The sequence below is a fragment of the Xenopus tropicalis genome, chromosome 7 (genome assembly GCF_000004195.4).
Source record: "Xenopus tropicalis strain Nigerian chromosome 7, UCB_Xtro_10.0, whole genome shotgun sequence".
Lineage (NCBI taxonomy): Eukaryota > Metazoa > Chordata > Amphibia > Anura > Pipidae > Xenopus > Xenopus tropicalis.
The window spans coordinates 47589988-47603663 of NC_030683.2; the positions used below are offsets into that span (position 1 = coordinate 47589988).

Consider the following 13676-nt stretch of genomic DNA (forward strand, 5'->3'; position numbering starts at 1 on the left):
AATGGTTACGTGCGTAATATATTGCGCTCTGCGTAAAATATCGCACGCTGCGTAATATCTTGTGCGCTGCGTAATATATTGCTTGAAAAAAAGGCATCGTAAGATAAATAACGCCAAGAACATCGCTTCTTAATTATGACAAGTGTCCTTTTAGTGAATCGAGTGAAAAATAAGAAGTGATAAGATTTTTAACGCATGCTATAAATAGCACTCCTTATTTCGGACTTTAGTGAATCGGGCCCATTATCTGCTAAGCACTGGGTGGACTAATGAGAAAGGTTGTGCACACGGGAAAAGGAAAGGGGAAATGAATGAGGGGAGGAGAGTGTGTGAAGAGAACAGCCAAGAATAAAGCTAAGTTCTACCCTGTCATATCAAATTTAGCCATATCAATTTGGCCATATCAAATTTAGCCATATCAATTTGGCCATATCAAATTTAGCCATATCAATTTGGCCATATCAAATTTAGCCACACTTATTTTTGATTCCTTTTGGTTTTGTTTTGGAAGGCAGGACAAATTTACATATTGCCGTAGCACTGCTAAACCTGCCTCCTTAATAGTGGTTATTTATATTTAAAAATTGTTGTCTACAGCATGTTGCTGATTTAACACTTTGGGACAACCAGGCCAAAAACAGTGGCAATTTAAAAACAGGTATCCATCTGTGACCGAAAGCACATGCTGCAGTGACAGTCCTCACCTTCAGTTTATTTCAAAATGATTCCCTGTCCATTTGTAATAGTCTTTATAAATTTTATGTCCATTCTTTCTAGGATGTTGATATTGCAAAAGCCACACTCGTAGAAGGTTTGCATGAGGCAGAGGAAGAATCTGAGATAAAAATTTATCTTCTTGCTTTGAAAAATGCCCAGCTTCCAGAAACCATACCCCTTTTACTTCAGTATGCCGAAGAAAATGGCGGAGCTGTGTCCAGGAAAGCATTAGCTGCTTTACAAAGCTTTCCAACTGAAATGATATCTACAAAGGTAAAATATATTTATGATTTCTCTGTTGTTCTGTACACCTATAAAATTTCAAACCTACAGGCCCACAACAGAATTGATTTTTTTTTATTTTGATTGAATCCACTGATGGCATTCAAGCCTGCCTTAAATGTGTACCTTACACAGATCCAATGTAGGGTGACCAGATCACTTGAAAATTCAGGGACACATCTAGAAAATCCAGCTAGCAGCGCTGAACTGACTGCAGTTTAAATGCAATCAGTACTGCCCTGCAACATGTATTTATTGTGTGCCTGAATTTTCTAGTCATCTGATCACCTGAAAAGGTTTGTTCACCTATGTACAGGTACTAAAAAATTGTAGTTGGTTTTGAAGAGTTTCACCTTCCCAATACTGAAAACATTTTAATTTGTACTCTAGGAGGTGAAGAGCACTTTAAGAAAGATTTTTCATCAAACATACCAAGAGTATGATAAGGCAAGTCGGCTGATTGCAGCAGAGATATTGTTGGTAACAGAACATTCACAGATGGACCTCATCAATATAATACTGGGCCTAGAAGACATTAATACTGAGGCTTCAAAGCTACTGCTTTCCAAAATACAGAGAGGGCAACAAATAAAAAATCGGTTACGGTAAATTTTGTGTGTGTGTGTGAATATTGCTGAGAGTATAGTGAGTCTAGTCTTTTAGGGCTCAAGATTAATTATTTTATTTTCCTTTAAAGGGGTCCTAAACTCCAAAAAACTAAAGATATATATATATGTAAAGGGTGCTTCTTTAATGCTGCATTGTACGTTTATTGTTTTTGCAGTTCCTGAAATGTTTGCAGATATAGACAGCTTATAGCAAACTTTTTGCTCAAATGAGTCAGCAACCTGAATATTCCCAAATTCAGAAAGTGCATAGACTTTAAGGGCATGGTCAGACAAAGCATATATCTGCTTCTTTCAGCCCTGCGCTTTTCTGCCTGGCTGAGAGAAGCGGATCCGCTGTGGTACGCCGCTCTGTGTGTGTGCACTAGAAGCAATAGCAAGAGCCCGAGTGTGCACACACAGAGCAGATCGGAGGTCGACCTGGAAAATACGAAAGCAAACGGTTTCCAGGCCGAACGCCGCACAGAGCCAGGCAGAGAAGCGGATATGACCATGCCCTTACATTCATTGACACTCTTCACTTCATGAGCCAAGTCGTCTAAGACTGAATAATATCTTAGAAACCACCAAAAATAAAAAATGAATGTGAGTTTCAAAAGTGCTCAGAACCACTCTGAGTATGTTTACAACAATTATTTTTCTAGGTTTAGATCCCCTTTAAGTATTATTAATAATATTTTTCACCATGATCACTTTTCTCTTTTATAGCAAAACAGAGAAGACACTTTTAACAAACAAACATCTGTACAATTACAGCAAATTATCACAGTCAGGGAGATCCACATTTTTTTCTGGACCGTTAACAGGTAATGACAAATAAAGTTTGTATTTACAATACTATTAATTGCAAAATTGCTTTAGGGTGTTTTGTTGCGTGAAAAAAAGCTACTGTATGTGCTCTTACCACTGGATTCTGAATCCCATACTTCTGCTTTTCACTATATACATACCATTACTCCTTCGGTTGGGAAATACACAGTTGAGTATTTCATTGTACAAGACTCTTAAGTCTACCTAATAGACTAATGGGCTAATTTATGAATACAAGCTAAATGTACTAGTTGCAAAATCACATGCAAAGTTCCATGTTTCTTATATATATTATTAACAATTCCTACATGACAGCCAGAACCCACACAATATTATGCTGTATATTATGCATGGCATTTACTAATGTGAATGCCAGTTAGCTTTCTGTGTTGGTAAAATGCACCCAAGGAGCAGCACACATTAGATGCAAATAGTTTAATTTCTGGCTTGCCATGCAAAAGATTCATTAGTTTAAATAATTGGAGCATGCACTAAGGGAACCCTGGAAGTAACACCTATCAGTAGACCACTTAACTTCAGGACTCCCTTGCATCCACGCATCATTTACTTTGAACTTTGCATAAAAACCAGCAATGGAGCTACTTGAAACTAGCACATATAACACAAGTACCTTTATGAATAGTATTTATATGCTTAAAGGAGAAGGAAAGGCATTTTATTGCCAATAGATTGGTCACAATAGTGCAAGCTAAAACTCTATATTTATTCTGCAGAAAGCTTTACCATACCTGAGTGAACAGCCCTAGAAGCTCCCTCTGTTTGTTTAAGATAGCAGCTGCCATTTTAGCTTGGTCTCCGTAGCTTCCGTGCTGCAGATCTGGCTGCTGATAGTTCAGATTACACAGCACAGTTGGGAGAGGGAGCTGGAAAAGGGAGGGGAAGCAAATTGAGCAGTCTCATGTCATTCCCTAAAGGATTTTTCTGAGAGCAGGAAGTATGACACAGAAGAACACGTGTACACAAAAGAAGAAAATAAATCCTGTTTCTTTTGATAGAGGACTCAGTGCAGCTTTTCTGTGAGTGCTTATGGGTGTATTTACACAGGCCTTTCTGATAAAGTTTACTTAGTTTTTATCTTTTCTTTTCCTTTAATGATGGGTCAGTAGGTGGTTATCCAGGTTCAGATTCATGTCCTTTACAACAGAAATACTGTGTGGCTGCAAATGACCTTTCCTTCTCCTTTAAGTACCAAGAAGAAATCTCATGCCGACACAGGATGAATATACAAACTGTTTGCAGATGATTATTTAAATGCCAAACACGAACAGTAGGGATGGTAGGAGATAGTTGCAGTGGTGGCTGATCATGCATGAATATACTGTATATAATTCTTTTTGTTTCTTTAAATTTCTGAAAGAGCATTTAAAGTTTCATTGATATTTTAGCTACAAAAGATGTGTCATCCACCTATGGACTAGATCTTTTGTTCACTGAATCTGGGTTACTGAAGCAGAGCATTTCAGATATTACATTATTTGGCCACAACAATCATCTCAAGGCAATGCAGGTATGTTTTAAATTATATTCACTTTATTCATTTTATTAGCAATATTCCATTAATGTCTCTCCTATTTAAAGGTTTCTATTGAAGCTGAAGGCCTGGAGTCTCTGTTTGGGGATGGAACCGATGATGATGATGATGAACACAAGGATGCAACAGTTGGGATGTCAGCTATGTTGTTTGATGTGCAGCTACGACCAGTAGTATTTTTCCAAGGTTATATGGATTTGGTGTCAAAAGTATTTTCAAGCAGTGGAGATCCAATAAGTGTGGTGAAAGGAGATGTTTTGCTTATTGACTATCTCCAGGTAAGGCCATCTCTTCTCATCTATATTAGTAAATTACCCCCTATATATGGCATAGGTCTAAAATAATTATCACATACATATATGGGCTCAACAATTGAGAAGCTCCAGTATCTAGCAAACTCCAAAAGGCAAAAATACTGTTAACCACAGTGCCTTATTTAAATAAACACTTACAAGCAATAATACAATACCTTGTACTTTATGCTGCCCAGATGATAAATCTGTTAATGGCAAAACAATCCTTTCCTTTAAGGCAGTGACAAGATATAGGAAAGCATTTGTGTAAAGTATTTAGCCATATTTTAAGAGTTTCAAGGCCACCAAATAGGTTTTCACCTCATATATCACTCTAGCTGGGCTTCCCGGAGTATCTAGTATTAGCCTACTTGCAATTGCTTCAGCCGCATAATGGAAAAACCTATATCTAGTAAATTACAAGTTCCAGGCATTCTATGTAACAGAGTCATTATCTGTATGGCAAAGCAAGGTATATGTATATCTTTATTTGTATAGCACTTCTAATGTATGCAGCGCTGATGTGAGGGTTTTTAAGAAGATTCTGATCAGAAAGTAAGAAGGGAAGTCTTAAGTTGAGAGCATCAATCTTTTGTGGACATGAGGTTTTAACTACTGGGTTAAATGCAAGATCATATTAAATTGAAGTGATTTTGAGGAATAAAATGAGTTGATTTGTAAGTAAATATCAAGGCAGCTCTTATTTAGATACAGTAATTCCTTCTGCTCCAAAAACTTTATGCAGCTTGAGTGAACACATAAGCTTTATAGCACAAATACTGTGAAAAGCGTTTGAATTCTGCAACTAAATGACTTAATTCTCTTCTTTCCAGAGGCTGCCAATGCAGTCTGGGCTGCAGGCCATTGTTGAATATCAGGGTGGGCTTGGCTTAGAGGTCTCAGCAAACATTGATGTCAGCATCTGGGAACAAGAATCCAAAACAAACATCAACACAAAGTATGATATAAACTGCTACAAATGTCTAGTAATTCAAGGTCAGAAATGTGGAGCAAAGACCATTCCAATGTCACTTCATTGTTTTGTTAACAAATTCTTACTTGTACTTGCATCTACCAAAAGGAATATTTTTCCACTACAGCCTGAAATATAAATCTTTTCTTATGTAGATATTGTGATATATTATAGAAATATCAAGATTTAATAGGAGAGCAATATATGTAAAGGAACAAGTAGGATACCATACTTGAGCTTCTAGCAGGGATGGCAATTGTGTAACAACATAAAGCATAGTCATAGATTTACTATTATCCATTTCAGGTTATGCCATTTTTCTTCTCCACAAGGGGGCTATGTTGATGCATTCTCTTCTTTTGCCAGCTTAACTAATCAGGGTGTGCTGTCAATGAAACGGTCAACTACTGTCAAAATTCATTTTGAAATGCACTTCATATTGACTTAATAAATAATAGTTGGCAGTACTATAACAGTACTACATGTTGTAAGATTTCCGTTACAAAAATCAAAAGATTGCTTTCCTATAGAAGCTGTAAATATGTTTTCTGTACTAGGCATGCAAATAGGATTCCAAAAAATATTCAGGGATCGATGTGGAACAATGCACTGCTTTCTGTTTATTGTAACATGAGGCTTTAATAGAGGTCTCCAAACCCCTTAAACCTCAAATAACATTTAGGATTTTTGCAGTTGGCTTTATCACTTGAAATTCCCTAGTAACAGCTTTAAGCAAAGTAAACATAATAACAATCACAGTGTTCAAACAAAAAGGTAGCTGTGTGATTACTGTCACATCTTTTTGGGGGGAAAGAATTTTCTTTTTTAACAATGGCTTATAGTTTTACATACCCTAATTCAGTGATGCCTTTTTATGTAGATAGCCAATTAGCTGACATTATTCATGTTAGTGGGCTGGTTTGTATGTAAATGATGGTGTCTGGGGAGCATAACAGTACCTTTGTGACCACATCTGGGCTTGAACCTTAAATTGTATAGCCCTTCCTGACTTACTTCAGTTGGGTTTCATTGTGAGTTACTTGTGATTTTACAGTAATACCGTGATATTTTATTTAAGAGTTGAGGCATCTTATCTTTTAAAGTGATACTAACACTAGAAAACTACTCATCAAAATATTAATGCACATTAAAAGTTACCTATAGGTCATGTTGGCTGTCTTTGACTAATAGGGCTGCTTTTGTAAGTACTTGTAGTTACTTGATACTTGTAGTTCAAAAACCTGACTGTTTTACCAACCTGACTATCCCTTCGCAACCTATCAGTTGTAGCTTGTAATGCTAATGGCCTCCTGCTGCACGAATATGAAACCTGGGGGATCAGATAGGTAAAGTAAAAGCATTTGGCACATACATTCTGGTGTCAGTATTTTTTTTAAAAAACACAATTAACAAGTGAGACACATTATTTATATTTTCCTCCACCCTTCAGTCTCCTGGGCACAGTGAAGGCAGGGCAGTCCAATGTCATCTCTGGTTGAGCACCTTCTATTTGCTTTGTAAATATTCATCACAGTGAGGCATATGATCCCATGTTTGTATCAGAATAGAATCCTGCTTGTTATTTTTATTTTAATCCCAGGCTCCACTACACATGTGATAGTTGAAGGGGGCTCAGAGAGCATATATTTTTGTAGAATAGATAATGGAGTGCGGCATAGCTGAAGTGCTTAATTCGTTTGTGAAAAGCTCCTTAGTCTCTGTGAGACACTACACTGCTCAGTAAATGGCCCTTGGAGGTACCTGCTCCATTGACTTTATTATGGCACCTTCCCTTTGGAAGCCACATTGTGTCATGCATGGCTGATGTAATTGCTAGGAAAGAAGAGTTTTAAGGTTTGCTGTTCTTTATTCCCAGGGCATCTCTTGTCTTTGAATTTACAACAGAAGTGGATACCTCTTTTTTCCAAACTGATATCAAGGCTCAGGTTGATGCAGAGACTGCAGTAGACTTTGACTCCATTATGAAATTTTCATCTTTTCCAATGCTTATGTGCCTTGAGCTGCGCCAGAACAACATGCCTTACAGGTAATGAATACAAAAAAAGCCCATAGATTAGCTTGCTTAGTGTATACTTGCAAATGATGGAATGATTAATACAAACTTTTTTTTCTCGTTTTTTTTCTCTGATAATATTGTATAATATTGTTAAATGTAACAAATATATATACATTTGTGTTCCCTTTTTTCTATTAGGCTAACATGAGCAAGTGAAATGCAATTAGCAATAGTCTGAAGATTTTTAGTGCAAATGGACAGCTGATTCTGGGAGGTCAGTGGGGGCAGAAGATGCTATTGTACTTTGCAAAGTGTTATGTATTGAATATATGGGCAAGTACAGTAGTGATTTAAATACTTTAGCAAAGCAACAATTTAGCCTTTCTATAAAACATTATATGAGTACAATTCCTGCTGCCTTTTCAAATAACTGAAGCATTATTCCTCTGCTAACACTTACATTCTTCATAAGGGTTAAGGTCAAATCCCAAAGAGTAGTTTATTTCCTGCTAGTCTATACAACAGGGAACTCTTTATTTCAACCATGTCACAACCTCAAAGCCTTTCAGTGGTGGTCCAGCACATATAACATTTTATGGTCTTATTGCCCTAAATCCTGTGGGAATATTTACAGTGCAAGCTCCCCCACTATGTTTAACAGCACCTAAAAGCTGTTTCTTATACTGTCTCTAGGATTCCTTCTTTATCATTCAGGAAAACCATTTGTGATCTTATATCACCTTGTACTATATATCTCAGCAAATAAACCTTAAGTTATACCCAGGGAAAGAGAACTTGAAACCAGAAAATGCTTCACATTAATACTCATTTAACTTATGAACTTTTATTTTATTTTTTTTGCAATTACTGCTGTACAGGTTAAACATTAATGTAACTCGATAGTTATCAATAAAAAGAGTACCCCTTACTTCACCAGGGATAATAGGATTTTTTTTGTTTAAAGCAGATAATAGAAAATATCTCTGAATTAATTCTGCTGTACAATTTATTGATTATTGCTATTAACTTCAAGTTGCAATATGAATGCAGTTTACATTCTAGGTGCACAATTCAGACATTCCCAGGGATGCAGTTTTTACGTAATCTTGATATATTTCTTCCCAAACTTACATGTTATATGCATTTCCCTTTCCTTTTTAAAACCTTTATCATAGACTGTCCCCTAAAAACAGAATTTTAATCAATTGTAGTAAAATAATAATTATGCAGTAAAAACACTGATTATAACATAAAGAAAGCAGCCCTTGTATCTTTTATTATTTAGCTCTCCCCCAGATTTCAATGCTGTAACAACCAGCATGCGTTATATTTCTCCAGACAAAATATGACTCTTGTTCCCATTAGATTGCTGATACATTTTAGATACAACTTAGGTTTACCAACAGAGATAGTTGTATGTAGTCCCAGTGCTATAAAGTAACCAGCAGTGGCCTGTTTCCGCAGCTCTCCCTGGCACAAATATAGGCATTGTTGCTTAAGAGAATACAACTTCCCTTAAAAATCTTTTGAGCAGGGATGTCTTCCTCTGTACCACGACTGACCTTTTTAGTTGGATTGTAAATTAGCGCTTTTGCCTCTTAAAAAAAACACACCCCCAAACAATGTAGGTTTCTATAATAATATATTGCATAAAAAAAGCTCATGTAAAACCCTGCTTCCTGTAAATAAACTATTTTATACAAATATATGTTTAGTATTATATGCTATTTTGTACTCCTAAATAGAAATTGGCATTTGAAGAATTAAGGGCCGCCTCCTGGGATCATAGGATTCACAGTGCACACAAACAAGTCAAGGCACACATACATACCCCTCCTAGAATGTCTTCCCGATCCCAAAAGTAGTTTTATAGCATTTTCACTAGGTAATCACCAAATCCACTATTTTTTTTTTTTTTTTTACTTCGTCCGAACCCCGAATCCTTCATGAAAGATTCAGCCGAATGCAGATATATGCATATGCTTCACGCGCACTTATAGTTTTTTTTACTTACGTGTTCACGTGACCAAAAGTCACGTGAGTTTAAGAATTCGGTTCAGCCAGACACTTGGGGGCATATTGACTAAAACTCTAGAATTTTTCATGTTTTTTAATTTTCAAACTAATTTCCTTGAACGTTTACTAAAAAAATCTGTTAGCAAAATTCGCAAAAAAACTAAATTTTTCTAGTTGCCGATATGAAACAGAGCACAAAGTGTTTTACTGTGAATCTGTAAGGAAATCATCTGCCATATTTTAACTAAGCAATTTTTATACATCGCTATAACAGTATTTTACATTCCAAATGGCCTGGCAGAGCTGCTACAAGTATCTTCAGTGCCACAAGTTAACTGAAAACTTACTAGCAATTAAATCCATCAAAATAATGGTTATTTCATGGCATAGTGCTATATATATTGATGGAATTGATATACAGTAGTAACACAGCAAATTACAACATAAGTGACCTTATTGTTATCCTATGCAGTGAAACCTCAGTTTATTTTTTACCCCACTAATTCATAATGCATATAGCATTTTGTTTACACCACATATAATGGGGGGTTCTACTGTATTAATATAGTAAAAATATATTCCATAGCTCTGTACAACTGGTAAGATATACTGGGCATACGACACAATAATTAAAGTGCAGGGTCCTAATGAAATTGAATGATAGGGGAGGCAGCTTACTTGAGCTTACAGTCTAAAGAATGAAACCAAAAGATAAAGTACCAATTCAGGAGAACATTGATGGCTATGAATATATGAAACAAATATTAAAGATTAGTACATATTAAGACATCAACCTGTCTCTTCAGCTGTTATGTACAAGGAAGGCTGGACAGAATTCTCTGATACAGAACCTACAGTTATCTGGTACAAGAAAATACCACCTCTGTCATTTGGGTAGGCATGTGAAATTTAAATTTAAAATCCTGCTACTCTAAATTGTGTGTGTATGTATGTATGTATAAGTATGTATATCTTTATTTATGAAGCACTACTTATGAACGCAGTGCGTACAGTAGAATACATTAATACAAACAGGGGGTTAAAGATAATAGTAGATAAATACAAAGTATAACAATAAATACAAGATACAGTTGCAATAAGTTAAGAGTCAAAGACACAAGAGGATGGAGGTCCCTGAGCTTACAATCTAGATGGGAGGGTAACTTAAAGACACAAATAGGCAAATTAAATGTTAAGTTATACAGTTATTTCTATGGTTTATTTGGATTCATATGGTTTGTATTAGGTGTGAATATGCTTGATGTCTGTGTGTGTGCATTGTTACCTGCAATGCAGCATTTTCACCCAGATTTCCATTGCTAATCTGCATACACTTGTGTACTTTGCTTGCCTCGATAGGGGTGGGAATCTTGTCATTTCTTGTGCACCAATGGATGTAGTGCAGAAAAGGCATTATAGTGTAATTCAGTGGGTGCAAGTTGGTTCTGTGTGTACATGCAATCTCAAAGGGAGCCCTTAAAGCAATATTTCATCATGGCAGATGATTTTTATTCAGCAAAGCAGAAGAAACCAGTATTGTCACAAGGGGCATCTATAAAGGACTGTATATTGGCACAAGTATCTGTAACACTTGGATGGATACAATTTTTGCACTTGATAATTGCACTTTTGTTTTTAAATAAGTCCTGGATTCTCTTCTTTTTGGAGACCAATGAGACCAGTGACTGCTTTGTGTCTAATAGAAAACACCCCTTTATAGGATATGTCTGTACACTTAGGGGCACATTTACTAACCCACGAACGGGCCGAATGCGTCCGATTGCGTTTTTTTCGTAATGATCGGCATTTTGCGATTTTTTCGGAAAAATGTCGCGACTTTTTCGTTACTAATACGATTTGTGCGAAAAAACGCGAGTTTTTCGTAGCCATTCCGAAAGTTGCGCAAAATCTGGCGATTTTTCGTAGCGTTAAAACTTGCGCAAAAAGTTGCGCTTTTTCGTAGCGTTAAAACTTGCGCGAAACGTCGCACCTTTTAAGTTTTAACGCTACGAAAAAGACGCAACTTTTCGCGCAAGTTTTAACGCTACGAAAAAATCGGCAGATTTTGCGCAACTTTCGGAATGGCTACGAAAAACTCACGTTTTTTCGCGCAAATCGTATTGGTAACGAAAAAGTCGTAAAGACGCCGAAAAAATCGCAAAAAATACGAAAAAGTCGCAAAATGTTCATTTTCAAATCGGAATTTTTCCAATTCGGTTCATATTCGTGTCTTAGTAAATGTGCCCCTAAGCTTGTTTATTGTGTGTAAGACAAACCGAAAAGTTCCCATCTGAACAATTCAGTAAAGATTGTCTTTTCTTGCTAATTTTAAGATTTACTTGTTAATTTAAGATGACCTTGTTTTTTTACCATGAAGTTTTACAGGGTTACAAGGTACATGCAATATATATATATATATATTTAATAATTTTTGTGATACTGACATACCCAGCCCAGTGTAGAAATTATTCCAGTCTTTCAGAATATTGCATGACTAACAAATCCATCACTTTTGGGGACAGCACCTCGGGATGTAAGGGGTGAGCAGCTAAAATAACAACTTTTTGGTAGGCATAGTTACACGATAACAGTCTTTGATATGAACACATCAGTATCACTTTCATTAATATTTTCACATGGATGGATTGCTGTCATTTGTTTGTTTTTGTTCTTCAGAGAGACCTACATCTTGTCAGAATCGCTTCCAGAGAAGAACATCACATACACGAAACGAAAAGGACGGAAGGCAACACTCTGGGGGAGAGATTTTCCTTTTCACAGTTCCAACTCAGAAATGTGTAGGAGCTTACTGACTGCAGATGAATAGCCCCATTATCAAATTCCCTGGCAGAAGGGTCACCAAGTTATCTGCCCTTATTGTAACTTTTGAACAGCCTATGGGTTACAACAGAGATGAACATTGCACATTCCTGCATATTGAATTGGTCATTCAAAAAAGGTTCCCCCTATGGAGAACAGCAATAAAACAGATCCTTCTATAATATCTGCTTCTGTTTACTGTTTCTCTTCCCAACACAGGAATGTTCTTGTGGCTTTTGAGAAACCAATATTTTTTAACTTACACCAATTGAGATGAGCTAAACAACATGAAAATTACTTGGTTACCCAGCATGTGATTATTTATTTTTGCTACATGTGCCACATTTTGCTTTGATTTGCTAGTTACTTTATGTCAAAACTAATCTTTTTTTTAGTTTAACAACTAGCTATCTCATGAGCATTACACACTGATTTTTATAACAGACACTGCTGTGCATAGTTCCTTTTCAATCTGTCATTCAAAGATACTCTTATTTTAGTTAAAAAGAAAATATCCCCCCTTTTTGACATGAGCTCATTCAATTGGGCTTCTAAGAATATATGAAATGTATTTTTATACAGACATACCTGATTCCACAAGTTGAAGGCAACCATGATAACTATTGCCCAAAGATCCCTTATGCTGGGAGTGTAATGCAACCCCCTTATTCACTTTGTTACAAGTGATAAATTCTGGGATTGCTGCTTCCCATAGTAAGTGGGGCACAGATTCTCTGAAAGCAGAGGGACTTCAAGTTATAATTATATTATCGTTAATAAACCTTTGTTTGTATTGATAAACAACTTGTTAACAAAAATCACTAGTTTAGCGCTAAATTTTCTAATGAATGCAGCTTCTACCAAATTCCCCATGCAAGACCTTGTAGCAAAGAGTGTGCTGCTACCTCCTCCTAACTTTTTAGTACAGCAAGAATTTTATTGGCTGCCAGTGCAGTTTATACAATGTAAATGAGAATCAGTGGCGTTTCTGAAAAATACAGTATCGCCATTGCTCGTATTTATTTCTGTTACACACTGCTAATCGCTGCAAGAAAGTAGTGATGGTGGGGTTGGTGAGTAGAAAATTTAAAGTCCCTATTGTCTAAATACTTATACAAAATGGTGGCCATCCCCTTCAGCTACTGCATGTGCTGCGCTGTCCTTAAGTTGGCTATACAAAAGCTGACTTCAGCAACAGGCTGGCCAAATAACTAAAGTGTTAGTATATGCTAATGGAGCCAGTTAAGAGACAAGGAAAAGTGAGATGAAATTGTAGCCCCTCACTTCCTAAAGCTGATGATTCTTCCATGTGAAAGAAGGAGCATTTGCAGAGGAAATGCGCAGTCCAGACAGAGCAACTCTGATCCTTTGGAATTAACCACTTCTTAGTGTAAAAAAAAATTGTGTTAAAAATTGGCCCAATCAGTGCATACGTACCTACCTTAACTATTTTTTGAAGAGGAAATTAAAATAAAACTAAGCTAATGTTAAAAATAGCTGACAAAATAGCACTAGCGTATTTACCTGCCAACTGGCATGATGCTGTGAGTTAAAATAAGCATTAATAAGA

General features: G+C 36.3%; 1 protein-coding gene across 1 annotated transcript in view; it reads left to right on the plus strand.

Moving 5' to 3' along the window:
- Positions 1-12290, plus strand: part of mttp.2 (microsomal triglyceride transfer protein, gene 2) — a 37492-nt gene extending 25202 nt beyond the window's left edge. Inside the window, exons 11-18 of the mRNA XM_002939722.3 lie at positions 778-990; positions 1390-1604; positions 2334-2431; positions 3842-3963; positions 4035-4265; positions 5114-5238; positions 7130-7300; positions 11963-12290. Of these exons, the coding sequence (XP_002939768.2) occupies positions 778-990; positions 1390-1604; positions 2334-2431; positions 3842-3963; positions 4035-4265; positions 5114-5238; positions 7130-7300; positions 11963-12113 (1326 nt within the window). The 3' untranslated portion in view covers positions 12114-12290. The remainder of the gene's footprint in view (positions 1-777; positions 991-1389; positions 1605-2333; positions 2432-3841; positions 3964-4034; positions 4266-5113; positions 5239-7129; positions 7301-11962) is intronic.
- The last annotated feature ends 1386 nt before the right edge of the window (positions 12291-13676 follow it).